The following is a 27,875-nucleotide window of genomic DNA, read 5'->3' as shown; positions in this document are numbered from 1 at the left end:
GTGTCACACATATGAGCATTGTCCATCAGGTGTGTCACAATGGGAAAAAGATTGAGAACCACTGCCTTAGTCTACACATGGGTTACTTTATCTTAGTATCAGATACTATAGATATTTTTGTTGCAGATTTGGTAAACTTGAAAAGTTAATGAAAAGTCAAGTTACATTGAAAAATATTTAAACAAACTTTAGGCATGTACCTGTGTACAGAAAAAAAATAATTAAGTACAAGAATAGTATGTCCAACTTTCAGATTTAAAAAGAAAGCAGAGCTGCTTACCTATAACAGGTGTTCTCCAAGGACAGCAGGATGTTAGACCTCACACATGTCAAAGTTTCTAGAATTTTGACTTGGCACACTGAGCATGCCCAGCAAGCCCTATACTAAACGTCCACATGGGGACCCTCTGCTGTCTTATAACACAGAATTATATCTAAATGAAAAATGAGGAGAAACCTAACTCTGCAGGGTGGTGGGTGGGCTTCATGAGGATTAATATCCTGCTGTCCTCAGAGAACACCTGTTACAAGTAAGCAACTCTGCTTTCTCTGAGGACAAGCAGGATGGTAGTCCTCACACATGGGTGAATCCCTAGCTTCAGGCTGCTCCCCAACACAAAAGAGGGCCAACAGACACCCAACCAGGTGCCAACAGGTACAACAACAGTGCTGTTTGTAAGAGGGGGGAAAGACGGCCTGAACCCAAACAAAGGGCCTTAGGCAGGGACAGTTGGGTTCTATACCTCAAACAGATTCCGAAGGACAGAGAGACCGAACCTACTGTCTGTCGGCCATCCTTATCCAGACAATAGTGAGATGTGAATGCGTGAAGAGAACTCCACATCGCAGCCTTGCAGATCTCATCGATGGGAAATGCTCGAAGTGGGCCACCGAAGCTGCCATGACTGACAAAATGAACCTTGACATGACCCCAAGATGCAGTCCCCTCTAGGCATAACAGAAAGATATGCAATCTGCTAGCCAATTGGATAGTGTCTGTTTGGCAACAGCTACACCTAACCTATTCCTATCAAAAGAAATAAAAAGTTGGGTGGACTGTCTATGGGCTTCTGTCCGCTCCAGATAGAAGGCTAAGGCTGGACTGCAGTCTAAACTGTGCAGTGCTTGTTCGCTTTGGTGTGAATGGGGCCTGGGAAAGAATGTTGGCAGGACGATGGAAAGAACTCACTGGTCCGAGGTTACACTGGCCACTAATCTGCAGCCTACCTCCGACTGGAGGGTCCAATGTCCTGGGTATGGGTGACTGGACTATGCTCCCTACAACCCAGTCAAAACCCCATCCCTGGAGTTGACTGAGGTGCCGTTTGGGGCTTGAGAGCTCTCTGCTGCCTGGGACGACTGCAGGAGCCCTGATGGTGTTGACAGGAGTGAGGGGGCAGAGGATAGTACTTCCTCTGGCGAAAGACTTCCCTCTGTCCCATTTTCACCGGCCTCCTAGAAGAGGAGAACATGTCCGGAGTACTGATGAAGTGTTGTTGAAGGGTTTCATGGTGGTCCCGGAGCTGGGCCACTGTGTTCTCACACTAATCGCCGAAGAGATTCTCCCCAGTACACACAGCATGTCGGTGAGTCGTTCCTGTACTTCCGGCCAGAGATTCTAGGCCCGCAGCCATGCCATTCTGTAGGTGCTGATTCCCGTTGCAGAGACCCTTGATGCAGTTTCAAAAACATCACCAGTTGCTTGGACCTCATGTTTTCTGTACTCCAGGCCCTTATGCCCCAGCGACATGAGGGCGTCCTGCTGCTGTTGAGGCAATTGCTCGGCCACCTCCTGCACTTGCTTCCAGATGTCCCGCAAGTACTGGCTCCTGTAGAGCTGATAGGAAGCAATGCAGGCAATGAGCCTGGCCCCAACACTTTCCCCCCAAGAGCATCTATTGCTCTGTGGTCCCTCCCCAGGAGCACCAAGGAATGGGTTTGAGAATACTTGGCTCTCTCGAGAGCGGATTCAACTACCACTGACTGATGAGGAAGCTAACGCTTATCGAATCTGGCAGCCTTCTGGATGAAGTAGACCCCCGTCAACCTTATTGCTAAAGGGGGGGGGGGGGGAGTGTTCCCATATCCTCAGCAGCAGCTCCTTAAGGATCTCATGCATTGAGACAACCACAATCTCCTTAGGAGACTCCACAAACTGGAGGATCTCAAGCATTTTGCGCCTGGCATCCTACTCTGTCAACAACTGAAATGGATGGTTTCCACCATCACCCTTACAAACTTGGTATCCTCTCCACAGGGGTCATAGGGACCCTCATCCTCACTGTAAGCCACAGGGGATGGGGCCCTAGGTGCTCGTCCTTCATCCAGAGGTGCAGGCATCAGCAAAACTGAACGGGAAGCTTCAGGCCTCGGTGTCTCTGCCGGCCTAGGTGGAGCTTCCTCCTTGGAGGAATCAGCAACGACCAATGTATTGGTAGGGGGAGGTAGCAGTGCCCTACTTTGCACCGATGCTGTCCCAGGAACTGACGCCAGCTGGGTCAGTTCCTGGGACAGCTGGGTCGGTAATGCACCAATGAGCACATTAAGCTTCTCCAGCAGCAGCTCCAGGACAGACAGTACTAGCTCCAATGCCATCAGTGCCACAGGACAGATGCCCTGCAGTGCCCAGTCCACCACCAGCTGGATTCACCGCTCCAGCTCCTCCTCAAACATTGCCGATGCTAATACTGACTGAGAGGGAGGAGGGATGGCCAGATCCTCTTCGGACCCGCGAGGCAGATTGGTGACTGGCATTAGGACCGGCGAGGACCGTTGTGGACCCCCAGCACTGATGTAGGACTGGCATTCCTCACCACAGAGTCGCTTTGGAGGGGTATCGCGGCATAAGCCAGTGCATCCCTGTCCTGGTACCGTGCATCGAAGGGAACCAGTGTCCATGCTTCTTCAGCTTCCCTCGAAGCTCAGTCCAGTCCTTCCCTGGTGCCAAAGGTGATGAAGAACCAGACATCCATCAGCCTGGAGAAGATAGATGGTGGCTGGTCTCTGGTGCCCCTATCCACAGACGGCACCATCAATGTCGATGGCATGATCTCAATCGGTGTGGCTCCGAGATCCATCGATGCCAATGCTGCCGATGCCAATAGATCGGTCTTCTTTGGCCCAAAAAAGCTGCTCCATCTAGTTCAGCTGAAGACTATGTCCCTTCAGGGTCATTTGTGCACAAAGCGGCACCCCTGGAAGTCACGCGATGCCCCCAGGCAGAGGATATATATATCTCATGGGGGGTCCATAATGGACATGGTCCTCGGGCACTGGGGCATCACGGAAAACAAAATGCGGCCATGACTGGCCGAAACAAAAAGGCTGCAAAACCAAAATTGATGGCGGTGAATGTCGATGGCTGGCAGGCACCAAAGCACCACTGCAAAATTGATTGCGAAAATAAACTTACCAGAAGCGTCGAAAACCCTGACTAGGAACACTACAGGGAAGCACCACGAGGGACCTGGTGAACACCGCAAAGAAAAAAACCTGCAGAAAGCAAGGAAGAACAAGCCAAAGTGAGCTCACTCACACCTCGATTCTTATAGCTCCGCATAAAGAGAAAGGCTGGAGAGGCATCTTGTGTGGACGAGTGGAATAGGGTATGCTGGGCATGCTCAGTGTGCCAAGTCAAAGTTCTATAAACTTTGACATGTTTTCCATGTCAGGGCTCCATCTGATGATGTCACCCATGTAGGAGGACTACCATCTTGCTTGTCCTCGGAGAAAAAGTGATCCTATAACAAAATTGTATGCTTCCCCCCATGTATCCCATGAAGGCTTACAAGCTAAATATTTGACATTTAAGCCTCATTCACTGTGACCAATTCCTACAGGTCAGTAGACAGCTGAATGGAAAACTATAATTAATGGATTAAAAAGGCCTACAGCAGAAGAACTAGGTGATACCTAACTAATGGCAGATATAAAACAAATTCAAGAAAGTAATTTTTCAGTCAACAAATAATTAAACTATGGAATTTGATGCCAGAAAATGTGGTTAAGGGTAGTAATTTAGTAGAGTTTAGAAAAGGTTTGGATAAGTTTCTACAGGATAGATCCATTAACTGTTATTCAGTCAAGCAGCTTTAGATGTCTCCATTTCCCTCTCAGAATGGGCTTTCCTATTTGGGAGCTGAAAGGCACTTCCAAATATTAGTTTATAAACATTAGATATTCTGCCTTTTCCTAAAGGTAAGCACAAAGAGAATCACATGAATGACCCAGACTAGCCACTGTAGGAGACATGATGCTAGGCTTAATAAACCATTGATCTGACCCAGCTTAGCACTTATGATCACTGGCTTTAGTGAAGGCTTTTCTGAGCAGCCTATTTTGTTTCTCCCTATCTACATGTTCTCTGCTGCTGCTGACAGTACCCCCAGGCCTCAGCAGAACTACCCCAAATTCTGAGATCAAACAACTCACATCAGCCTCCAAAGGGACAAAAGTTCTGTATGCTCCCACTTCTACACATTATGGAGTTAATTCAAACCAGGCAGAGCTATGTTTGGTGGCAGGAGCCAGTATTTTACCTGTACTAGACCCTATACATACTCTGTGCATGGACATTTAACATATGGCAAACTATAAATTGCTTTCCAATGATACTTGTGTTTTATCTTTCACCTGAAGTATACAAGAAATTAGTTCATCCTCCAGGAAGACTATCTCTTTCAAAGATTCTCTTTTGGATCCATTATCTATTTTTGTAAAATAGATTTCTCAAATCATACGTAGCAAAACTTACTTCTTATATCCATGACTCAAAATTTATAACAGTTTTAGAATCATTTTCAGAACACTTAACTGGTTGCTTATTGGTGATCTACTGACATTGAATCTTTATATACAAAATGTGCCTCAGGATAATAGCGAAGTTTTTGATCATTGACTAGTTCCCTACAAGAATACCTACCGACTCTGGTTATTAATTTTTCATGTTCGATGGCAATATTTATTTGCGATTAAAGGAATGGCTATGAAGGCAACCATGGCGCCTGATGCAGCAAATGAATCGTAGATACATTAATCTTCAAAATGACCTACATACCGTACATATCTTTTCAAGCAAAGATTTTATTATGATGTAGGTACATTGTTGAAATTCTTATCTTTTGGAAAGGATCTGTATCTGAATTACGATCGCATTGATTGAGCCAATGTAAAAAAAAAAAAATTTGAAATTCACACATTTTGTAAGTACAGAGGGTATCTTTTTTGGACATCAAGATTTTGATTCTTGATAATCACACTCTACTTCATTTTTCTAGCTATTGACAACTGAAAGAAAGCCTGTCAGTTAATTTTTAAGACTATGTCATCTGTGTTCAGAAGTTGAAGAATTTAAAACACAAGCCCATAACATGGCTAGCTGTTTTATTGAGCAGTGCAACCCTCCAAAGATTATTAAATGAGTTTACAAAAGAGCTTTTTTCCAAATCGTGAATTATAATTTGCTCTTTGAATAAAGATCATACAGATGGTTTGGTTTGTGTTATACCTTTTTCAACAGGGGCTTCAAAGGTCTGTAAGATAATTAGAAGACATTGGCATGTTTTGGGCACTGACCCATTTTTTCAAGAACTACTTACTCTTGCATTTTTGCGAGCATACATCATAAGAGATAAGTTGGTTCCATCTGAATTTCAATTAGCCACAGAGGTTTGGTCTGTGATATATATGGGACATCAACCATGTGGACACTGCTCAGTTTGTACTCAATCCTTCACAGATGCTAAATTCCCCTAACTTACAGTTGCAAACTTTGGCTACATTTTTCAAGTATGTGTGCAGCGGCTGGTATCACATTATTATTAAATATTCATGTTATCTTTTATCATTTAACAAGACATTACAGCCACTCTGGTCACGAATTATTGAATATCAGAGTCTTCAGACTCAATGAATTAAGGCATCTATTTTGCCTGTTGTCAGTCAAAATGACATTTGTTTACTGACCTTACCTTTACTGTGACTGATCCATGTTCAATACAAGGGAGAGATTAATTGTTGATCCAACGAGAAGAGTGGATCTACCAATTGAACACTATGGGGAATATTTTAAAAGATGCTCATGTCCATATGCGCACAGTTCCCGGCACGCACACATGGATGTGTCAATTTTGTAATATGCACGTGCCGGCGTGCACATGTTATAAAATCCATTGGCCACGTGCACGTGTGCCAGATTTTATAATTTGCGCATGCATGTGCAGACGGTGCATGCAAGGGGGGGTGAATTTTTGCAAAGTATGAGCAGCAACAGAATCGGGCCTTCCCCATTTCCCTCCCAGACCAATTAAGGAGTGGACTGGGAGGGAACTTCCCTAACCCCCCTGCCTTCTCCTTCCCCTCTCCTCCCCCATCCCCTAAACCTAACCTACCTTTCCTCATTTTTTTTTTATTGTATTACTTACTGCTCCTCAGGAGCAGAAGTAATTTACGTGCACCGGCCAGCTGCCGGTACATGCTTCCCCGGGACAGCAGCTAATGGCCGGACTCCGTCCCACCCCTCCCCGCCCACACCATGCTCCCCCCGGCCCGCCCCTTTTTCAGGGCCCAGTACCTGTGCACGTATCAGCACTTATGCGCATAGCCGGGCCCTTTTGAAATGCACACGGCACGCATAGGCCCCAGCTACGTGCGTATCGTTTTTTTTGTACACCGGGCATTTAAAATTCGGCCATATTTCTCTCGCTAGTTTGAATAAAGATCTTGATTTCTCAGTCTTTTTATAAAATCTGTGTTATTTATTGAGAATCAGAATATCAAAAAGCTATTGGCTATTATTTGTACCAGTCAGATATCAGCATGTGTATTCCTGCCAGTAGAAATATTTAAATATGACATATTTTCATTCTATTCTGAAAGAAGTTCTGACTGAAGTTCTGTCAAGAGGCCTCGTTGGCACATCTCAAGGACTATATGGTTGAACTAATATTTAGAAGTCCCCCAAAGCAGCCAACATGGTGTTGCAAAAAATGCTAGCATCGGGAATTTTTTCTTCATCATAAAATACATGCTGGGGCAGAACTTTTTTCTTGAAGAATTGAGATCAGGACTATGATTTGAGAATGTTAAGCTACATCACACTACAGTTTCCATCCTTCAAAAGGAACAATCTCCTTTGATCTCTTTCTGGAACAACATAAGTTTTAGTTTTAGCTGAGACTTATTAATATGTGTTTTAATTAATTTTAAGTAAGATAGGATCGCTAAAAGTTTTACTTGTAGGATTCTATAGACTGAACTGTAGCTGTTTTAGGTATGTTACATTCTTAATTTAGGAAATTTTATTAATTTATTATGTATTTTAAGAAGTCAATAATGTATTGTTAGGTATTAGGAAAATGTTTTTTAACTTGTTGTGAACCGTTTCGATGGATCCTGAGCGACGGTATACAAAAAAATGTTAAATAAATAAATAAATAAATAAATATTTTAATATATTAATTGATATGGTCTGACTTTAAATTTGAAAAATGTTCATAATTTTTACACTATTTTCATAAGTATTTTTGGGTAGATGATTATATTCTTGTGCCTCAACACTTTTTTTTTTTTTTTAAGCAAGAGTTTAGCTCACCATATGACACCTAGTTACTTTTGGCACCCTCCTTGTTTTATTTTGTGAACTATAAATAACTGCCACTAAACACAGAAAGAGTTTAAACCTCAAACAACGCCCCCAACAGCAGCAAACATTCTTGCCACATTTTTCAAATTCTAACAGTATTCAGTGAAAGCAATATATTTATCACAGGACTAAGCACGTGTTAAAAAACAAAATTAAATTTTAAAAAAGTGGGGTAGGATGCTGCTGCCAAGTTGAGTGACCTCTGCTTCATTATTAGACTGTAAGTAACTGTCAGCCTTTAAGGAGCTAGCAAAAGCCAGAGATGTACAGAAGCCACCTTATTCTTAGGTAATAGTTAATCGTTAATTTTGTTCTTAGCTCAGTACTGGTTAAACATGAAGAAATTTTCTTTAAAAAAGATCAGCAAAGTTAATGGAGAAAAGATGGCATGCAAGCTGAATTTTATACAGCACTAACATAGTTAATTGTCAGAGAATAAAACAAATGAGTTTATAGCAATTATGTTTCTTTTTTACCTGCTAAAACAAGAACACACATTAAAAATAATGCACCAAATTTAACAAACAGAAAACACATCAGCAAGTTAAGGGTTAGCGGCACACTAAAAGAGCTACTTTGAAAAAACACAACTATCACAAAGGACATAAAATAACAGATAATACAAAGGTGCTCTCTCTGGCATATGTACAAAATGAGACAGGTGCACAGAGCAAACTATTGGGCCTCTTACAATTTTTGAGAAACCACTTATGAAATCAATAAGTGCAGCGCAGTGAACAATCTTAAAAGCCAATAATATATCTCATCAAAATGTTTGCATATTGGTAATCATTATAAGAATTTAAACAGATATACTCAAAGACTTTCTCCCCCTCCCCTATTTCTGAACATGTGGGCTTGGAGAAAAATACAGATAGGCCAAGTGGCTGGTTAAGGTGGAATTCAAATACCACCTTAGGCAGAAATGCGGGATCAGTATGGAATGCTATCATGCTGTGATGAGACTTGGCAGAAGATGGATAAGTTAGTGAAGTTATTACGCCCAAGACTTCACTGACTCCATGGGCTGAAGTGACCACCACAAAAAAGGAACCTTTCAGGTTACGTCCTTGAACCTACAAGGGGCCAGATGCTTAAAGGGCGCTTTCACAACTTGGAAAGAACTATGCTGAGGTCACATGACACAGCAGGTGGGGGCTTGATGGTAAGCTTCAACTGAAGCAAGTTCTGCATAATATTTAGCAACTAAAGGCTGGGCAAAGGTGGTGGTGTTTTCATTCAAATGCTGGTTATAACCATTAGTTGCACCGGGGTTAACTTGATGGGTTGGTTTTCAGGCCAGATGAAGAAGGTATGCAAGCAGTTTCTGTGTGGTACATGAAAAGGGATACGGCTTTACTCTCATATCAGACAACAAACCTCTTCTTGTTTAAAACCATAAGGATTTTCTAGTGAATTTCTTCCTAAAAGCTAGAAGGAGCTGAGATGCTTCATCAGAGAATCCTAAGCATCTAGACTATAAGAGTCAGAGACTGAGATGAAATAATGTACCTTGATCCCGTGTTATCAGTGTTGGGGATGGCCCAATGAGTAGATTCCTGAGGAAGCAGAAACTAAAATCTGTCTCAACCAGTAAGTAGCTAGGAGTATCATGATTCCTTTATCTCTTCCGAGATTTAAGGTCTTCACAACCAGAAGATATGAATATAGATCTGTTCCTAACAAAGGGACAAAACATCTGATGCTAGTCTGAAATTTTTTAAACTACCTACAGCAGAAGATGGCGTGGGATATACATTTTTGAAATAAATAAAATAAATCTGATCCTCTACTGGAATAAACTATCAGGGCCTTCTTATTCAAAATGGTAATGAATGGATCTCTCTCAGGTGTGCTCTCTTCAAGAAACATCCTGTTTGCATCTTGATCCAGAGACTACTTGGGTGGGAGAGAAGGTCTACAATTCAACTTTTTTCCTGCCAGATACATTGCTTCCAAAGTGATCCCCATGTGAGATGGCCCAGTTTCATATTTTGACAGTTTCCTGACACAGGAGTGATCCTGTTCTTCCCTGCTTATTCTGGTAAAACATAACCAAATGATTGTTTGCATCAACACAATTTTGTTGACTATCTGATCTCTAAAGATCTTTAAAGCATTATCAACGCTTATAGCTCCAGAAAACTGTTAGTCCAAGGGCCACCGAGCGTGAAGTCCTTGAATATGAACTCTCCCATTCATGTTGGAGGTATCTGTCAGAACAATTTGGAACATTAACTCCAAGCTATTTTAGAATGGGGCAGTCACTAAGACAGGGAATCTGAGATTTCCTGTGACACTGATCCAATATATTTTATTTTATTGATTTATATTCTGCTTTTCAGGATTATATTCAAGTACTGTATGTATTTAACAATCTAAGTTTTTTGTACCTGAGGCAATGGAGGGTGAAGTGATTTACCCAAGGTCATAAGGAGTGTCAGTGGGATTTGAATCCTGGTTCGCCTGGTTCATGACCCACTGCTCTAACCACTAGGCTATTCCTCCACTATAAAGTCCATTGAGCTTATGTCAAATAGAGATGTGCCAAGGGAGTGCCATGAACTGTTGATGCTATGAAACCTAACATTCTTAGCATGATCCATGCCAATGTCGGACTCTGAATGATCCCTTCATCAAGGCCAGTAAGTCTGTCATCCTAGAGGAATGTTTTGCCTGAGTTGTGTCTAGCAGAACTATAATGAATTCCAATTGAGTTGATGGCCTAAGTCTGTTTGTTAATTTATAACCAACCCTAGCAAAGCCAGAACCCAGGTGGTATTGTACATGGCTTTGTTTGCCATTGCCTGAGACATGGTCTTGATCAGTTAATCATTCAAGTAACGAAACACATGGATCTCCAGTCTTTGCAGAAATGCCATAACTGCGTGACATTTTGTGTATACCCACTGTGCCAAAGTTAAGCCAAAAGGCAATATATGCTATTAAAGATAGTGTTTCCCTATAACAAATCAAAGCTACTTCCAGTGACTAGGATGTATTTCTAAACAGACATATGTGTCCTTTCAATATAGAGAATATAGCCATGCTCTTTTGTCTCTGAAGGGGCATAATGGTGCCTAGGGAAAATCATCAAGGTATTTGTTCAAGACCCTTATGTCTAGGATGGGATAATATTCTCAGGTTTTCTTCAGCACCATGAAGCACTCGGTCTTTTTTTATTATTATTTTTTTATTTTTTATGGCCCTCGCAACCTGAGTTAATTGTGTTTCCTGTGGTGAGATTGGTTTGACCACATTATTATTTATTTATTAATTGCTTTCCAGATTTAAAATAAAAACACTCAAAGTGATGTACAAAACTTAAAACAAGCTCCATTTCCAGCCATTCATGAGGAAGAAGATAAAAAGGACTGGTTGGGTGAGCAGTTTGGTGGTATTTCCAATTAACTTTTGCTAAAACCTCCTTTATAATCCAGACAACACAGCTGTCTGAGGATACAAGGAGCTAAAAGTTTATATAAAACCTTCATTTCCCTCCAACAGGAAGACTGATTGGTACAGAGACTGGAATTCTGACTATGAATTCTAGATGCAGTCAAAAACTCTTCCCATGTTTTGATTGGGCTACTGTGTGGAGCTCTGAGTTTCTGTAATCTCATGGGCACGGTCTCGAGTTCTGTTGCTGTCAGGCACAAGTACATGGGGAAAATCTTTCTTAAGGAAAATATATTTTCCTCTGTGGTCCATCCTGACACCTTCTTAATGAGGACTGTGCTTCAGAGGTAGCAGCAGATGGTATTCAAAGCACAGAACAGTAGTCTTAATAAGATATACAGCTTTTTGGTTTCTAAAGAAGTTCTCTCCCACTGTATGGTATATCTGCAAGTCTATTCTGCACTTACTTTCTCAGACATAAGGCCCACCAAATATGAAAGTCTTTAGCTACCAATAGTTGTGGCAGATGCTGTTAACATTTTAAAAATATTGCAGGTTGAACTGACAAGATACTATCCACATTACTTGGTAGTGTTCAGCAAGTAAATACATTTTCGTTTCTCCCAACTTCAGTCTGCAGAATTTATATTCTGGATGACATCTCTGAACAGATGCCACAAACAAGGACATCATGCTCTCGACCAAGCAGCCCATAAACACCTAATGGAGGTCCATGATGGACATCTTATGATTGTAGTGAGAGCAAAATTTGAAGATGCTGCTCTTTTCAGCCACTGTGTAGAATATCAATGGTGCAAAATTAAAGGCTCCAATATTTGCAGGAAAAAAATCCAGTCAAGGTTGCTGAAAAAGACTATACTAAGAGAAAACTTGGGGCCTGGCAGCCATGTCAAAAATAAAACTTCAAAGAGCAGAACATTGTTTAAGAAACTACAGGACAGGAGCAGTTTAAAAAAAAGTTACAGATTCCAGCTTAAGAAAAAAAAAAAAAAGGAAGAGCTTTGTGGTGAAGAGAGGACTCTCACTGAGAGACCTGTCCAAATGCTACCCTAAACAAAAATAGAGGGGCCTGTTAGGTGGTGGCTGTTCAGGGAACAGGGAATTCTATACATCTGGTAAAGTTTTTGTAAGTTTCTCAGAGAACTCTGGGAGGTACTCCAGCTAACACCATCAAATGGCATCACTCACATAGAAGGGGGACATCCTGCTTTTTCTCGGAGTATGTATATTTTTCAATTTAAAGCAGTGGCTCCTACTAATTCAATTTTTTGTCACATTTGAGAGAAACATTCAACGATCATTTACCCATTTGGTTAATCTAGCCAATTTGCATAGTCACATGTTTCCCAGAATAAACAGAAAACCACTTTTCAGGATTCAATTGAAATGACTCCCAATGCACTTTTCAGATTTGTTTCCATATCTGAATCCTTCTATTTACATTAGGGAAGGTGAGTACCCATTGGTTTAATAGGAAGCATGAGAAAGGCTGGGAGATATTACAGATGCACTGGGCAGATGTATAAAAAGCAGCATAGCAGTTATAAATCTTAAAGGGGCTGGGACTAGGGAAAAATGTCCTAAATTTATAAATGTAAAACTAAAAATGAAAAAACAAAAAGAAAATGCAATGCCTTTCTTTATCCCAGAAGTTAACAATTGTTTTGAATATGTCTTTAGACAGTGTGGTTGTTATAATTTCTTCTGTCAGCTGTTTTTATGTGCTAACATTCAACAAGGAGTAATTGAATTTTGAAGTGTTCATATGCCAGGAGACAGAGTACATTTCCCATATTTAACTAAATACTGTAAGTGAGGAGTTAAATAAGGGCTCCCATTACATTAAATCATGGCTTATTAAACAGCACAATAAGTCTCTAATATTTGAAACAATCAAACTTTAAATGAGTATTAATACATACAGCTTTTAGTTTCTTCACAGCGTCCTCACAGATATGCATTCCTCTGGATTCATCTACTTCCACATGCCCTAGGTACTGTAGAAAACAAAAATATAACAAGGGGTTAGGAAGGCGATGAAACTGTGACCATATTAAAATTAGTTTTTCAGTTTTAATAGATGTAACCATTCCCATTCTCCCCTCCAAGTGAAATACCTTATTGATTTATTCTAAGATTACATGATACCTACCACAATTCCACTTCTATAACAGATGCCAAATCAGCATTTAAAATTATCATGTTGAAGAAGATGGATACTCATCTTATGACTTGCTTCTGATAATGTTCATACCATACTGTATATAGATGCATTGATAATATACACCTTTAACAAGTAGGAAGTTTCCTTATGAACTTTAGGTTCACCCTACCTATAACTTCTAAGGGCACTTGGGACAGAACTTCAGGTCACTGACCTGTTTCTGAGACATTGTGTGGAAAATTGATAAGGAGAAATCAAATGATGACATTTTTATCTTCATATGAGATGGTGCAAAAATAAGAAAAATATTTTACTGCATGGCCTGCTAGCATGGCATGGTTCTGCCAAAATGGACTACAAAGAAAAAAAATTAAGTGCCTAAAATCATAACTAGGATACCATGAGGGGGTTTCGATACACACACAAAAAAACAAAACAAAAACAGAAGAAAAATAAATTCTGAAGCTCTGGAGCTTCATGAAGAAGGAAAAAAAAAAACATGTCCAACAGTCTTATCAGACAAAAACAAAGGGAAATCGTGAGGCTGCTGCAGTGCAGGTACTACTACACATGGGCATTGAAAGGCTTTTGCATTTATAAAAATATCTGGAAACATCTATCAATTTGGTGATGAACAGATCACATGACCCACTTACCGTATATACTTCAGTGGACCTGTCTTCAGAGAAACAAGATTATCCTTCAATTAAAATCAACAACCACTAGTGGTTGGCATTATCTGCTTACGAAAAGGAGACTAGTTCAAACCAGGATAAAATGTTAAAATGACTCAGCTTTGGAGGAGAGGCGAAAAAAACCCCAAGAGTTGCTTTTATAGCAACACTTAGAGGTCAACCAAGCAATATTCCACATTTTTCTAAAGTTGTACCCTGGGTTTTGTTTGATTTTTATGGCCTAGTAATTTCTTTTTTCTCTTCCAGCTCATACAGAGCCAGTGCTGGGATTCTGGCACTGAGCATTTGTTCACAACTAACCAAGGATTTTTACACTATTTTAATTCATCCTTCCTCTCCTCTTTCTAATCTGGTCATTGAAATAATGGTCCTGAGGACAAGAACCCTCATGGGCTCTAAATCTAGCCATCAGATTTTACCCCTGATGATGCTGCTATCCCCGGCCCAAACAGACTAGAAATATAGAAGACCCAAATTGGGGATCAAACAGGACCCTTTCACATTGCAATGGGCAGGCCTCCCACCCTGTTCTTAACTGCATATGATCACTTTGATTTAGAAAACACCATAGCTATCTAGTTACAAGGTGACCCGGGACAAAATAAAGTTCCATACCAGTAAGGACTTTCATTTACAGTTTAAACCAATCTTTTACCAGGGAAAAAACATATTATTCATGTTTTATTGATTTGTACTCTAATTTATTTATTTTTTTTAACACTTAGGACCGGATTTTCAAAGGGTTACGCGCGTGGGGCCTATTTTAAAAAGGCCCAGCGACGCACATATATCCCGGGGCTTTACTAAAGGGGCGGGTGGTGTCAGAGGCTTCAGGCACAGTGGCCATTTACCGCTGTGCCAGGGATCGCGTGCCGGCAGTTGCCAGCGCGCACAACTTACTTCAGCCCCAGGGCACATCCTTTGAAAATCTACCTCTTAGTACACATTTTGATTTGGTCCTGAGCAATGTGTGACTGGCCCAGGCTCCTCACTACCCCTGGAACAGTCATCCACCTGCTCACCCCAGTGCCATCCCCCTGCCCCAGAACTCTCAGCTGGCACAGGAGAGAAGACTGAGCAGCACTTTGTATTTCTGTTCACTAAATAAACCCTGATTGGGGTTTTTTTGCACCATTTCTTACCCATTTGCTGTAATTACACACATATAGTACATATACCCCTACAGGAAGTGCAGCTCTTCAGTATTCTCCTCGAAAAGCATTGTGGATCTATGTATGACTGAATAATTTGAATAACTTGATTAACTTTATAACTTGATTAATTTGAACCGGATGGATTGGTTATAGCTGGAGACCGCCAGTGCCCTCAACCGAGAAACGTCGACACCCGGTAGGATGGGTGTCCTAGATGAAGGAAAGCATGGCTTACCCGTGAATCACTCGCTCTCGGGGATGTCACCCGAGAATTCCATGAATAACGGCAGCTGTGGGTGGGATGCTGAGTCCATCTATCTACACTAAGGAAAACAAAATTATCAGATAAGTAATTTCTCCATTTCCTAGCATATAGCAGATGAACTCAGGACCAATGGGATGTATAAAAGCTACTCCCGAACCAGGTGGGAGACTGCCCGTGACCCACTTAGTACTGCCCTTGCAAATGCTGTGTCCTCTCAATCCTGAACATCCAGGCGGTAAAACCTGGAGAAGGTGTGGATGGAGGACCATGTCGCCACCCGGCAGATCTCGGCGGGTGACAGCATCCTGGTTTCTGCCCAGGACACTGCCTGGGCTCTAGTGGAATGGGCCTTGACTTGTAAAGGCAGTGGCTTGCCTGCTTCTACGTAGGCCGCCTTGATGACTTCTTTGATCCAGCAGGCTATGGTTACTCGCGAGGCCGCTTCCCCTTGCTTCTTCCCACTGTGAAGGACGAACAGATAGTCAGTCTTTCGTATGGATTCCGACCTTTCCAGGTATCGGACTAGGATTCTGCCAACGTTGAGATGGCGTAGACTCTTCCGAATTCTTATGCTCATCTGGCGATGGTAGCGAGATGGTTTGGTTGAGATGGAAGTGAGATACCACTCTGGGGAGGAATGACGGAACTGTGCATAACTGGATGGATCCTGGGGTGAGTCTGAGGAACGGCTCCCGGCAGGACAGTGCTTGTAGCTCGGAGATACGACAGGCCGAATAGACTGCCACCAGGATGGCTATCTTCAATGTTAATAGTCAGAGAGACAGGCCGTGAAGAGGTCTGAAGGAAGCTCCTGCTAAGAAATCTAGGACCAGGTTGAGGTTCCAAAGAGGCACCGGCCACTTTAGGGGTGGTCAGATCTGCTTGACTCCTTTCAGAAAGTGGGAGACATCCGGGAGAGAGGCTATGCTGCTACTCTCACTCTTGGTTCTGAAGCATGACAATGCAGCCACCTGTACCTTGATGGAGTTGAGAGACAATCCCTTCTGTAGACCGTTCTGCAGGAATTTTGACTGAGCGTAGAACGATGTCGCGGTCCTCACACCAGGCTTCGAATATACTCCAAATCCTTATGTATGTTAGGCATGTGGAGAACTTGCGTGCTCGGAGCAGGGTGTCAATTACTGCCCCCGAGTATCCGCTCTTCCTCATGCAAGTCCTCTCAATGGCCAAACCGTAAGAGAGAATCGAGCTGGATCCTCGTGGTTCTTGTTGGAGCAGGTCTCTGTGTGGAGATAGCAGGAGGGGGCTCCCTGTCAGCAGCCTTTGCATGTCTGCGTACCACAGTCTTCTTGGCCAGTCCAGGGCCACTAGAAGTACTGGTCCCCTGTTGTGTTCTATCTTGTGGATGATTGCGCCCAATAGGGGCCACGGCAGGAAAGCGTATAAGAGTCTCCTGTGGTCAGGTCTGTACCAGGGTATCAATTCCCTGGGACTGGGGTTCCCGCCTGCGGCTGAAAAAGCTGGGCACTTGGGTATTGGACCGGTTTGCCAGGAGGTCCATGGTTGGTGTTCCCCAACGGTTTACTATCAATTGGAATGCTGTGGTCGACAGCCTCCATTCTCCTGGGTCTAGACTTTCTCTGCTGAGGTAATCCGCAGCGACATTGTCTTTCCCCGCGATGTGGACGGCCAAAATCTCTTGAAGGTTCGCTTCTGCCCATGACATTAGGGGGTCTATTTGCAGAGACACCTGTTGGCTTCTGGTTCCTCCCTGACGGTTGATGTAGGCCACTGTTGTGGCATTGTCTGACATTACTCTGACTGACTTGTCTCGGAGTCTGTGACTGAACCGTAGGCAGACTAGTCTGACTACCCGGGCCTCTAGGCGATTGATGTTCCACCCCGACTCTTCTTTGTTCCATTGCCCCTGGGCGGTTAGCTCCTGGCAGTGTGCTCCCCATCCTCGTAGGCTGGCGTCCATGGTGAGCAGAATCCAGGATGGTGAGGATAGTCTCACTCCCTGGCTCAGATGGCCTTCTTGTAGCCACCATCGTAGTTGGGTCCGAACTTTGTCCAGGAGCTGAAGACGTACAGTGTAGTTCTGGGACAGTGGATTCCATCGTGATAGTAGTGAGCGCTGTAGGGGGTCTCATGTGAGCTCTTGCCCATGGCAGTACTTCCAGTGTGGATGCCATGAGGCCGAGGACCTGTAGGTAGTCCCATGCTGTGGGGCAAAGTTCGCTCAACAGGGTTCGCAACTGGGTCATCAATTTCGATCTCCTTGTCAGTGTCAGGATGACCTTGTCTTGTTTGGTGTCGAACCGGACTCCCAAGTATTCTAGAGATTGGGAGGGCTGCAGACTGCTCTTGTTTGTGTTGATACCCACCCGAGGCTCTCCAGTAGAGTTTTGACTGTTGGTCGCCTGGAGGCTTTCCTCGGTTTCATCCTGATCAGCCAATCGTCTAGATAAGGGTGTACGAGGATTCCTTCCTTCCTCAGTGTTGCTGCCACTACCACCATGATCTTGGTGAACGTTCGGGATGCTGTGGCTAACCCGAATGGTAGTGCCCGGAACTGGTAGTGATGGTCCAGGATCGTGAAGCGTAGAAAATGCTGATGCTCTTGATGGATCGGAATGTGTAGGTAGGCTTCCGACAGGTCCAGGGATGTAAGGAACACTCCTGGCTGTATCGCCCTTATTACAGAGCGTAGGGTTTCCATGTGGAAGCAAGGAATCTTCAGGTGGTGGTTGATCAACTTGAGGTCCAGGATGGGCCTGAACGTTCCTTCTTTCTTGGCAACGATAAAATAGATGGAATAATGCCCAGTATTTACTTGTGGTGCGGGCACTGGTATTATAGCCTCTAAGGCTAGCGATCTGGTCAGTGTAGCTTCCACTGCCATCCTCTTGGAAGGGTCGTGGCAGGGGGATTCCACAAACTTGTCCGGAGGGAGGTGGTGGAAATCCAGGTAATATCCCTCTCGAATGATGACTAGGACCCACTTGTCCGAAGTTATCTCGACCCATCTTTGGTAGAATAGGGCCAGTCTGCCCCCTATGGCTTCTTCCTTTGGACAGGTCAGCTGATTTTCATTGTAGGGTGTGGCTAGAACCTGGGCCTGAGCTGGCTCCTTTTGTTGTGCTTGATCCAAAAGGACTGGCTCCGGCCTGCGGGGTGGGCCGCTTGATATGTGCTTCTGTATGGATTGAAGCGCTGTGATCCTCTGCCCCTGGAAGTTCGGGGGAAGGGTTGCTGGTTTCTGTTATTCCTGTCCTCTGATAGCCTCAGCAGTGGGGATTCGCCCCATTTGTTGGCTAGTTTCTCTAGTTCGCTTCCGAACAGGAGGGTTCCCTTGAAGGGCATCCTTGTGAGTCTCGTTTTGGAAGATGCGTCGGCCGACCAGCTTCGGAGCCAGAGTTGTCTTCTGGCTGCCATGGCTGACGACACTCCTCTAGCTGCAGTGCGCACCAGGTCAGAAGCAGTATCCGTGAGGAATGATACTGCTAGTTCCAGGGCTTCCCAAGGAGTGTTGTTCCTGGTCTGTGATAAGCAGGTGCATGTCACCACGGCACAGCAGGCCGCGATCTGTAAAGACATAGCAGAGACGTCCTTGAGTGCTGCTCCTCCCTCCACTGGGATAGTAGTGCGTTTTGAAACCGCGCAGACCATGGCATCAACTTTCGGACATGCCAGGAGATCTTTAGCAGCTGGGTCCAGAGGGTACATGGCTGCCAGAGCACGCCCCCCTTTGAACGTAGTCTCCGGGGCATCCCATTCCAGGTCAATTAGCTGCTGGACGGCTTGTAATAGTGGGAAATGACAGGAGGTCTGACGGAGTCCCTCTAGTAGGGGATTCGTCTTAGGTTCCCCCCGAGGCATTTGTGCTCGGGATAGCAAGCTCTTTCAAGCTGTGTGTGACCAGGTCTGGAAGCTCTTCCTTGGTGAAGAAGCGCCTCATGGTCCGGTGGGGCTCTGTCCCCGGAGGGAGTTCCCCTTCCTCCAGGGGTTCTGATTCCTCATCTGAGTTGTTTGTGTTCCTGAAGGTGGGGCTTCTGAATGGTGGAATCACTTCCCTGGGCATAGAGTGTCCCGGGATGTTGAGGTCCTCTGGTGGAGCTTGTGGCCGTCTTATCGGAGGCTCCGGCTGCATGTGGACAAAGGTATGCAGACCTTTGAAGAATTCCACCCAGGAGATAGATGCTGGGTCTAAATTCAGAGGCGCCGTGTCCCTGGGGAGCCCTGTTTGAGGGAGGGTCCCGCTGGGAGATGCTAGGTCCGGCGTACTTTCGAGAGGCTGGAACCCGGCATCAGCTGGGGAGGGCCATGAGCTGGATCCCCTAGGACCTCCTCGCATTGTATACACAGGGCCATGGCCTCCTCATGCTGTGCAGCTCTAATATGGCATGCTGGTCAAAGGCCCTGAGCCTTGAGTTTCTTTTCCGGTGGTGCCATGGCTTGTGCACGTAAAATACGGTTATGCGCTCTGGTGCGTCGAAGTTGTGCGCGTAGATTTGGTGCGCATTTAGGGAGTTGTGTGCGCTGTTGTGCGCACAGATTGAAGTTATGAACCTGGCACAGTAAGGGCATGGCTATGCGCGTCGCTTGTGCACATGGTACTTGGGTGCGCGATGTTGTGCGCACAAGGTATTTGTGCTCATGGCTTGCCTCTGTGCGCACAGATCGGGACGGCGGACAGGGCGGCGAACAGATCAAAATGGTGACTGCGACCACCTCGGAGGGTCTCCACGTGGGAGGACCCTCTGATCTAACCGGGGTCTAGTCCTGCTGGGGCAGACCAACCCGGTGGCACTGGTCCTGGCTGGCGACCTGTGCGATTCCTCGAGCTTCTGAGACTGGAGACTTTTAAATACATTTCTACCTTACCTTGTCTCGGCGCTTCCTGGTCTCGTTCTGGGCGGTCTCCAGCTGCGGGGGGAGAGGGAAATACCTTCACCGCTGCGCTCGAAATTGCACCTGCTGCCTCTCAGCCTCACCCGATGTCGGGGGCTAGGTCCCCACCGAGGATCGGCCGCCAGGCCGAGGCTTACCTCCGAGAGATCGCAGAAATCACCTTGGGAATTCTCAACTGGGGGAGGGACCCAATGGGAGTCACCGCAGGAGAGCGGGGCTCGTCTGTAGAAGTAAGATTTCTTCTTATTTTGGTATTCTTTGGTAAAATTAACGCTGTGTCCCTAACTGCTATGGAGACGGAAAATACTGAAGAGCTGCACTTCCTGCAGGGGTATATGTACTAGGGCTGACGTCAGATTGAAATCTGATCTGTCTCCAACTGCTACCAGGAGTACACTATACCCATTGGTCCTGAGTCCATCTGCTACACGCTAGGAAAATGATATTTTTCAGATTCTCAACACAGGGTCAAAGCTATATTTTAAATATAACAAAAGTAGCAGAACTCCATGTTAACTGGAAAATATAATTTATGTCTAGAGAACTTATTGAGAGCCTGTAGCCTTTCAAGTCCCCCCAAAAAATAACAGACAGAATGACTTGCTGTCAGAGAAAGCACTGTGAAGACGTTGGCGGAAAGTCCACAGATGTGCTACAGAGATTAATGGCTTGATTCCTTCCTCCAAGACTTCAAAATTAAACACAGAACCATAGAAACAAAGAAATGACAGCAGAAAAGGACCAAATTGTCCATCCAGTCTGCCCAGCAAACTTATGGTATTGTCTGCCGTGCCATGCTTCCCAGACCGTAAAAGTCAGGGCCCTGGTTTATTGCTGTCTAAGTCCAATTGCCTGTTATCTCTTGCCTGGAGTTTCATTTTGTGACCCCTAGTTCTACTGATTTCTTTTCAACGGAAAACATTTTTCGATTGTGCATCATTAAAACCTTTCAGGTATCTGAAGGTCTGAATGATATCTCCCCGCACCTCCTCTCCTCCAGGGTATACATATTTAAGTCCTTCAACCTCTCCTCATAAGTCATTTGATGGAGACCAATGTTCCCTCTAAGCTGTGCACATTTGCGGCCACGCATAACTTTTCAGGAGGTCGTGCATAATTTTTCTACCCCCGCACAGTAAGACCAGCAGGGCCGTGGTGGAGCTCATCCCACCATGGCCCGAAGGACAGACCACACCCCCAAAGATCCAAGTGCCCTGCAGAATTAAAAACTTGCGAAAGTAGCACTTTCTTTTCTTCTATGCTGATCTGTGATCTCACAATGCATGAGATCAGCATGAAGGAAGTGCTAGCCCCGCAAATTTTTAATATCGCAGGGCTTTAACAGAGAAGGAAGCAGAACAGGCTTTAGTGCCAGTAGCAGCGATTGGCTCCTCCCCACCAGCCATGCAGTGCAGTGAGAGAGGCTCCCGGCAAAAGAAAGAGGGGGCCTTCCTTTAGTATGTGTATATATGGAAGCTTGCCTGGGTGTGTGTGAATGAATGGGTGCCTGCCTGGAGGTCTGTGTGAAAATGGGTTCCTGCCTGGGGGTCTGTCAATCTGACTGTGTGTGTGAGATGAATGGGTGCCTGGGGGACTGGAGGAGAATACGCATGTGTGTGTGATATGAATGGGTGCCTGCCTGGAGGACTGTGTGTGTGAGATGAATGTGTCTGCCTGGGGGACTGTGTGAGTGTGTGTGCGTGACGAATGGGTGCCTGCCTGGAGGAGTGTGTGTGTGTGTGCGCGTGATGAATGGGTTCCTGCCTGGGGGGAAATGTGTGTGTGTGGGTGGGAGCCAGTGAGAGTGAATGCATGTATTTGTGTGTGTGTGTGTGAGAGAGACAGCATGTGTGTTTGTGTGAAATAGCATGTGAGAGTGAGAGTCTGTGTATGAGAGAGTGAGAGCACGTGAAAGAACTGGTGTGTATGTATGAGAGAGCGATAGCATGTGAAAATGAGAGACGTGTGTAAGCCACAGCATGTGAGTGGGAGCCAGAATGTGTGTGAGAGAGTATTTGAGAGAGTATTTGAGAGACAGACAGCGTGTGAGAATGAGCACCTGAGTGTGCGTTTGAGGGAGGAAGGGAAGAAGACAGGTAGAAAGAGAAGAAACATAGAATAAAAAGAAATCCTGTAAAAGGAATTGGGAAAAGATCGAGAAAGGGAATGTGGAAAAATAAAAAGCCTGTTTGCCTGTTTCTAATTTTGTAGTCCCTTATTCTGTGTTCTGCATGTGTGACTGAGATGCAGTATGTCTACTGGCATGTAGTTTTTCTGTGGGGCTTTGGAGCAGTAGATGTATTAATGTTCTAGGGCATGGTATAATATTTGCATTGCTGGCGAGTCATAGATAAGGCTGCTGCTGTTTGAGCCTTAGATAGTGCTGGTATGGTATGGCAAGGTTCTAGGTGTCTTTTTTTTTTTTTGCAAGGATTTGTTTTTGTTTTTTATTTATGCCATTTTAAAACATTTTTACAAGAATTACATCTTGATTGACAACAGTAAGTTTACATACAAAAATCCAATAATTAAAAAATCAGGATTCAATATTAAATTGTCTTCTTACATTTATAGTCCACAATAAAGGATCCAATACTCATAACATTTCTTATAATAGTTATATACTTAACATAACTAAGTGTTATCACAATTCCAAATGCACTATTTTAAATTTAATTGGGATATTCACTATTTTAAGGTCTCAGTGGAGTTCATTCCTTAATTCAATTTACTATTACTTTATCCTTTAAAAATTCAATCATCTGAAGAGAGGAAAAGAAAACAAAAGAATTACCCTTGTAACAGATGAAACACTTACAAGGGTGTTTTAGAAAAAAGGTAGCTCCTATTTGGAGCACCTTAGCTTTCAACAATAAAAACTTGTCTCCTTCTTTTCTGAGTTGATTTAGAAAAATCTGGGTATACTCTTACACTCATAGTTAGAAATTTTTCCTTACTATGTTTGAAAAATAATCTAAATACCCAATCTCTATCAGATTCAAAAGCAAATGTGGTTAACAAAGTGGCCCCCTGAACTAATTCACTATCTGAGGTCTCTAATATCTTGGAGATGTTTATATTAGACACTAATACATCTGCCTCAGCTATTTGTGCCTCTTCCTGTCCTTCTACTTTTTCCTGTTTTTTAAAAGCTGGAATATAATAAACCTTAACCAAAGGTGGAATTGATGTTTCTGGAATTTTTAAAATTTCCAGCATATATCTTTTAAACATTTCCTTAGGGGATACTAGAGGTAGCTTTGGAAAATTTATGAATCGCAAATTTCTCTTCCTATTAGCATTTTCTATCTTTACTTGCAACAATTGATTTTCTTTTACTGCTAAATCTTGAACTGTTTTCCAATTTTCTAAATCTTTTTTAATACTATCAAATTCATTGTGTTCTTTTTCAATATTCCTCTCCAAATTAACCACCTTATCTTGTATATAGTTCACCTTCTCAACTATTGGGTTTACTTGAGCAACCATTGCATTTTGCAAACTAACAATTGCATCATTATCACATCTAAGGTTACTACATTAGGTTTTACTAAAAGTGGTACAGATAATTTAGACAGGTGGGCAAGATCTTCATCCTTTGCTAACCTGGGTTGAACCCTTCCTTGCACCATTTCAAGTGAAACAGTTTGTCCCTCAAGGGGATTCATCCGGTTTATATACCCATTCCCTTCCAGAGGAAGTGGTCCCGCTATGGTCGAACCATTCCCTGCGCCTTCCGTAGTATGGTTGGCCCCCACTTCCACCTGGATCCTGGATATATTAATTGGTGGTTCCCTAAAGATCGGGGATAAAAAGATAGAGAAAGGTCTGGTGAAGAGCCCCCGATATTATCTCTAAGGGCGTCTTCCACCTGCACCACATCCGATCTCAAAGTACGCTGAACATGAGTGTCCATGGGACCTTTTATTAGGGATCCGGGGGTAGAAACGGGTTCCTCCCTCTCCTTTGCCCTTCTTTTACGAACAGAATGAGGCATTGAAATCAAAATTTACAAACACAGACCCCCAACTATCACTCAAAATTGTGAGAAAAAAAAAGGTTTGAATCCTTAGGAGGAGTACACGAAAACCTTGAACTTACAGAAACAGCATAAAATCCAACCAAAGACTGTCCAAAGCTGAACAAAGCCGAACTAAGCCATGCGCCCCTTCGGAGTGTACGGCTTAGGCGGCGCGCCGGCGGTGACCTTGCACCACAATTAGGCCGATTTTATAAGCCTCAGCGCCTCCCCCCTATGATGTCACAAAGGGGGAGGAGCCAGAATCATCGTCGGGGCTAGCAGCCTCACCTCCAGCTGCTTCGGGGCCGGGCACACCTCTCCCAGGTAACAGTCTCTGCCAGAAAGAAATCCTCTTTCAAAACTCCTCCTGCAAGGGTTTGTATTACTTCTCAAAGTGTTTGGCAGTAAAGAGTTTGCAGTTACTAAGATCAATGTGTGTGTGAAAGAGGAGGTGTACTCGGTGAGTTTGAATGTGCATGAGAGTCTGGGGAGAGTGTGTGTGTGTGTGGGTGTATTTGTGAGAAAGAGTAGGAGAGTGAATATGCAAGTGTATGTATGTAAGAAAGTTTGTGTGCATGCTGCTCCAATGTTCTCTCTAAGGATTGGATTGCTGTGAGCATAAAATTGATAGGCTTTTTGCATCAAAGAAAGCAGTGCTCACAAGGTAATGAAACCAGAAATGTTTGCTCACGAGCAAAAATTTGTGCACACAGCAACGCAATCCTTAGAGGGAACATTGATGGAGAACTTCTCTAGACAACCTCCATCCTGTCTCTGTCCCTTTTGAGATATGGTCTCCAGAACGGAACACAGTACTCCAGGTGAGGCCTCACCAAGGACTCTTAAAAGGGAGTTATCACCTCCTTATTCTTACTGGTTTATTCCCCTCTCTATACAGCCCAGCACTCTTCTGGCTTTAGCTATCACCTTGTCACATTGCTTCACCATCTTCAGATCGCTAGACACTATCACCCCAAAGTCCCTCTCTTGATCTGAGCACAACAACCTTTCACCCTCCATCACATACAGCTTTTTTGGATTACTACACTCCAGATGCAGAACTCTGCACAACTTGGCATTGAATCCCAAGCTGCCATATCTTCGACCTCTCTTCAAGCTTCCTTAAGTCACATCTCATTCTCTCTACTCCTTCCAGTGTGGTCACTCTGTTTCAGATCCTAGAATCATCTGCAAATATACAAACTTTACCTTCTATCCCTTCCACAATGTCGCTTATAAAGTGGGAGAGGAGTCCAGAGGTCACCGTAAGCAATCCAGGGATTGAATTCCACAGCCCCAGCTTCCAGAAGCCCTGCGCCCTTTGCAGTAGAAGAGGACCGGAAGGCTCATCTGCATACTGCTCCCAGCATCCCCCGGGAGAGGCGTCCAGAGGTCACCGCAAGCGATCCAGGGATTGAATTCCATAGCCCCAGCTTCCAGAGGCCCTGCACTCTTTGCAGTAGAAAAGGACCAGAAGGTTCATCTGCAAACTGCTCCCAGCATCCCCGGGAGAGGCGTCCAGAGGTCACCGCAAGCTATCCAGGGATTGAATTCCACAGCCTCAGCTTCCAGAGGCCCTGCACCCTTTGCAGTAGAAAAGGACCGGAAGCGCGTGCCTAATATCAAACCCTTCAATTCTTTGAGTGAAGATCAATTTAATGGTGGTTAAAGAGGATTGGTAAGTATAGCTTTGGGAAATCTTTGGACTTATAAACATCTGGAGAAAGATGAAATAGTGAGATATATTCTTTAGAGATTGTGTGTGTCTGAGGTAATAAGCAAGTCAGAGATAGTTAATTCTAGTGTCTGTCTTTCCCACCCTTTCAACCCTTGATTTTTAGGCAAGAGACACTTTCTCATTAAAAATCAATCAGGCTCTTATCTAAATCATACTATTGTATGAGCCCTTATTGAAAATTTAATTGTCCCATTGTAGGACCCTTGCGATTAATTAGTAAATTCACCTGTAAATTTAAAGTACTCTAATTCCAACTCCCTTAGTATCCTAAACTTAACTAGAAACTCAATAAAATTAAGATAAAGGCAGCAGTCCAGCAGCAAGAGGGGGGCTTTCCAATCTTTTGCATTGAGTGTCACATGTATGATTTTTTTTACCCACCGGTGAGAGATTGTATGTGTGCACTCGGTGCAAAGAGCTCCTGGCTCTCAGGAAACAAGTCCAATCTCTGGAGACTAGAGTAGCAGACTTGAAGGAGCTGAGGCAGACAGAGGTACATTGATGAGACCTTTGGGGACATAGTATACAAGTCCCAAATCCAGTCTGGCAGCCCCAGTGCTGCCTTGGATCAGAAAGGTCTCCCAGTAGGAGAACCTCACCCTGATGTAGCAGGAAGTGATCTTGTAGCAAGGACCTGCTCTCTAGGTAATATATTATCCTCTCACACTGAGAATAAGTCTCCCAGGGCTACTGCCCAGGAGGGAAGGGTTAGGCCGGCCATCATAGTTGGTGATTCAATTATTAGAAATGTAGATAGCAGGGTGGTTGGTGATTGTGAGTACCACCTGGTAAGTTGCCTGCCTGGTGCAAAGGTGGCATACCTCATGAGTCACCTAGATAGGATTATAGACAGTGCTGGGGAGGAGCTGGCTGTCGTGGTACATGTGGGCACCAATAACATAGGAAAATATAGGAGAGAGGTTCTGAAAGCAAAATTTAGGATTTTAGTTAAAAAGCTGAAATCCAGAACCTCCAGGTGGCATTCTCTGAAATGCTTCCTGTTCCACGTGCAGGTCCCTAGAGGCAGGCAGATCTCCAGAGTTTCAATGCATGGATGAGACGATGGTGCAGGGAAGAGGGATTCAGTTTTGTAAGGAACTGGGGAAACCTTTGGGGAAGGGGGAGACTTTTCCGAAAGGATGGGGTCCATCTTAACCAGAATGGAACCAAGCTGCTGGCACTAACTTTTAAAAAGGAGATAGAGCAGCTTTTAAACTAGAACACGGAGGAAAGCAGACAGTCATTCAGCAGTGCATGGTTCGGAGGAATGTATTCTTGACGGATACTAATGAAACAGGAGAGTTAGGGCATCCCAACAGAGAGGTTCCAATAAAAGCAAATGTAGTCTATGTGCCTATATGTAAAAAATATGCCTATATGTAAAATGTGCCTATATGTAAAAAATCACCAAATTATCCCTAACAACTGAAAAGCAGGTTGTTAATACAAACAAAAAACACACTTTGAAATGTCTGTATGCAAATGCCAGAAGTCTAAGAAGTAAGATGGGAGAGTTAGAGTGTATAGCAGTAAATGATGAGCTTTACATAATTGGCATCACAGAAACCTGGTGGAAGAAGGATAACCAATGGGACAGTGCTATATCAGGGTACAAATTATATCACAATGATAGTGAAGATCAACTTGGTGGAGGTGTGGCACTTTATGTCCGGGAGGGTATAGAGTCTAAAAGGATAAAGATCATATAAGAGACTAAATGCTCAGTAGAAACTATATGGGTAGAAATCCCATGTGTGTTGGGTAAGACTATAGTGATAGGAGTATACTACCATCCACCTGGACAAAATGGTCAGACAAATGGTGAAATGCTAAGAGAAATCAGGAAAGCTAATTTGGCAGTGCAATAATAGTGGGAGATTTCAATTACCCCAATATTGACT

At 43.9% G+C, this 27,875-nt stretch overlaps 1 protein-coding gene across 6 annotated transcripts in view; it reads right to left on the bottom strand.

Moving 5' to 3' along the window:
- NUMB (NUMB endocytic adaptor protein) overlaps window positions 1–27,875 on the bottom strand; it is a 283,524-nt gene that overhangs the window by 113,686 nt on the left and 141,963 nt on the right. For all 6 annotated transcript variants that reach the window (XM_029598697.1, XM_029598702.1, XM_029598700.1 and 3 more), the window contains exon 3: window positions 12,985–13,059. In XM_029598697.1, the coding sequence (XP_029454557.1) occupies window positions 12,985–13,059 (75 nt within the window). The remainder of the gene's footprint in view (window positions 1–12,984; window positions 13,060–27,875) is intronic.

This window comes from Rhinatrema bivittatum, chromosome 4 (genome assembly GCF_901001135.1).
Source record: "Rhinatrema bivittatum chromosome 4, aRhiBiv1.1, whole genome shotgun sequence".
NCBI lineage: Eukaryota > Metazoa > Chordata > Amphibia > Gymnophiona > Rhinatrematidae > Rhinatrema > Rhinatrema bivittatum.
Note: the sequence above shows the minus strand (reverse complement) of the source record. Positions and strands in the feature narration are given on the sequence as shown.